Here is a 1,762-nt window from a genome sequence, read left to right as displayed (position 1 = left end):
CACCGCGAACTCAGCACCGACGGCAGTGGTGAATCCTCTCTCTCTCCCTCTCTCTCTCTCTCTCTCTCTCTTTCACAGACGCGAACTCAGCACCAACGAGCACAGTCATCCGCAATGAGTTCTTTCTTCTGTTAGATCGGGCTTCAGGCTCAGGCCTTAACAAATCATGTTTATGAAGAATAAAAGCCCGGCCCATGAACAGGTCTGACTACAAGACACATGATCTGCATCTCAATGAGTTGATTTTATCATAAATTAGAAAAGTTAACCCGATCACCATCTATATACAGAAAAAAAAAACAAAAAAAAAACTATTTTTCGATAGTGAATAAAAATTTTATTAAAAGAAAGGAAATACAAATAGATCCAGCATCCAACCACAAAAAAAGACCGATCAAATATCAAACAATACCTGGCCCCACTGAACACACCTCAGTAGAAAGCTCAAAACTCACTCCAAGGACCTTGCAAAGGAACCAAAACCGCAATATGCAAACCCAATACTAATTAAAAAGCACTGGAAGGAGTGAACCCGATGACACACTCGGCTCCTCTGAGATCCGTTATTACCATTTTATCCACATAAAAATAATCCAACTTTCTCAACTTATGACTTGCTGACAAATAATCCAACAAATTCAAACATGAGATTTCAGATCATTCAAAGATATTGGAAAAATATGTGGAGCGCACCATGTCGACGAAGAGAGGAAGTTGCAATAACAAAAACATAGTCACCGGAAAGGAAGCAAATGAAGCCAGCACAATGGAAATCCATCTTAAGTGACCATCGAGCAAGATAAAAATGGTGGCACAGAATGCTGCCATCATAGCAGCTAGAGAGACAAAGAGTGTAACAAGTCCAAGTATTAGCTTTCTAGGCAGAGATTCCAGAAAGGCTTCTTCTGTGTAGCGAGAAGTAAGAATGGAAAGGAACATGAGCACTGAAGTTGTGGAAGAAAACAGAGATAATGCATCTGATATCACGAATACCATGAAGGGTTTGGTACGCAACAAAAGGGGGACACCTTCGCTCTCTTTGTTGCCACCTGGCACGGTAAAGGCTGCAGCAAACATTATTGTGATGACAAGAGTAGCTACAATTGTGCATGAAGCTGCTGTTTCTTTCATCCATTTCTCTCCCTCGCTAACCAACTCTTTATGCTCTTTGCTAAATAATGTATACGCTGTCATTCCTTTCTTTTTTTTATATTCTCTAAAATATGGAGGCACCATCTTCTCCACTTCCTGTGGTGATCAGTTAGAATAATTTTTGAGTGAGAAGATGAAGTAAGAGAGAAAATATATAGTGTTAAAGAAATATTACCACAAACCATTGGAGCTCTCTCTGCATTTGTAGGGCTGCTCCAGGAATAAGGTTGAGGCGATTGGAAGGTGCTAACTCTCCTACCAAATGCAACATTGTGTTCATAGAAGCATCAAGTGATAACCCCTCTCCATCCCAAGTGGGCAACTTTTTAAAGAATCTGAAGATGTTCTCTTGCCGATTCGTGATTGCAATGCGTTGTAAACTGCTCAGATCATTATCTCTATACCGTAGCAGAAGAGGATAAGAGTGGAGAGCTTCGATGAAGAACTCAATGATCCCATTCTCTGCAGCACAGACTAGTGATGGCCCAAGTGATTCCTCAATCTTAAAGTGATCATTTAGCTCCAGGACTCGACTGAAAAGTTCTTTGAGTAGTCGAGGTGCTTGTTTATGCTTGATCTTCATGTCACGCAGCTTCTTGACATCTAGCAT

The 1,762-nt window shown here is 40.7% G+C and overlaps 1 protein-coding gene across 1 annotated transcript; it reads right to left on the bottom strand.

Annotated features, from left to right (window-relative positions):
* Positions 1–372: 372 nt before the first annotated feature.
* Positions 373–1,762, bottom strand: LOC148791608 (uncharacterized). The gene is made up of 2 exons (XM_088888258.1): positions 1,328–1,762; positions 373–1,248 (listed from the first exon to the last, which is right to left on the bottom strand). The coding sequence occupies exons 1-2, from the start codon at positions 1,760–1,762 to the stop codon at positions 658–660; spliced, it is 1,026 nt and encodes a 341-aa protein (XP_088744384.1). The 3' UTR covers positions 373–657.

The sequence above is a fragment of the Nelumbo nucifera genome, chromosome 5 (assembly GCF_055504915.1).
Source record: "Nelumbo nucifera cultivar China Antique chromosome 5, China Antique-T2T, whole genome shotgun sequence".
NCBI lineage: Eukaryota > Viridiplantae > Streptophyta > Magnoliopsida > Proteales > Nelumbonaceae > Nelumbo > Nelumbo nucifera.
Note: the sequence above shows the minus strand (reverse complement) of the source record. Positions and strands in the feature narration are given on the sequence as shown.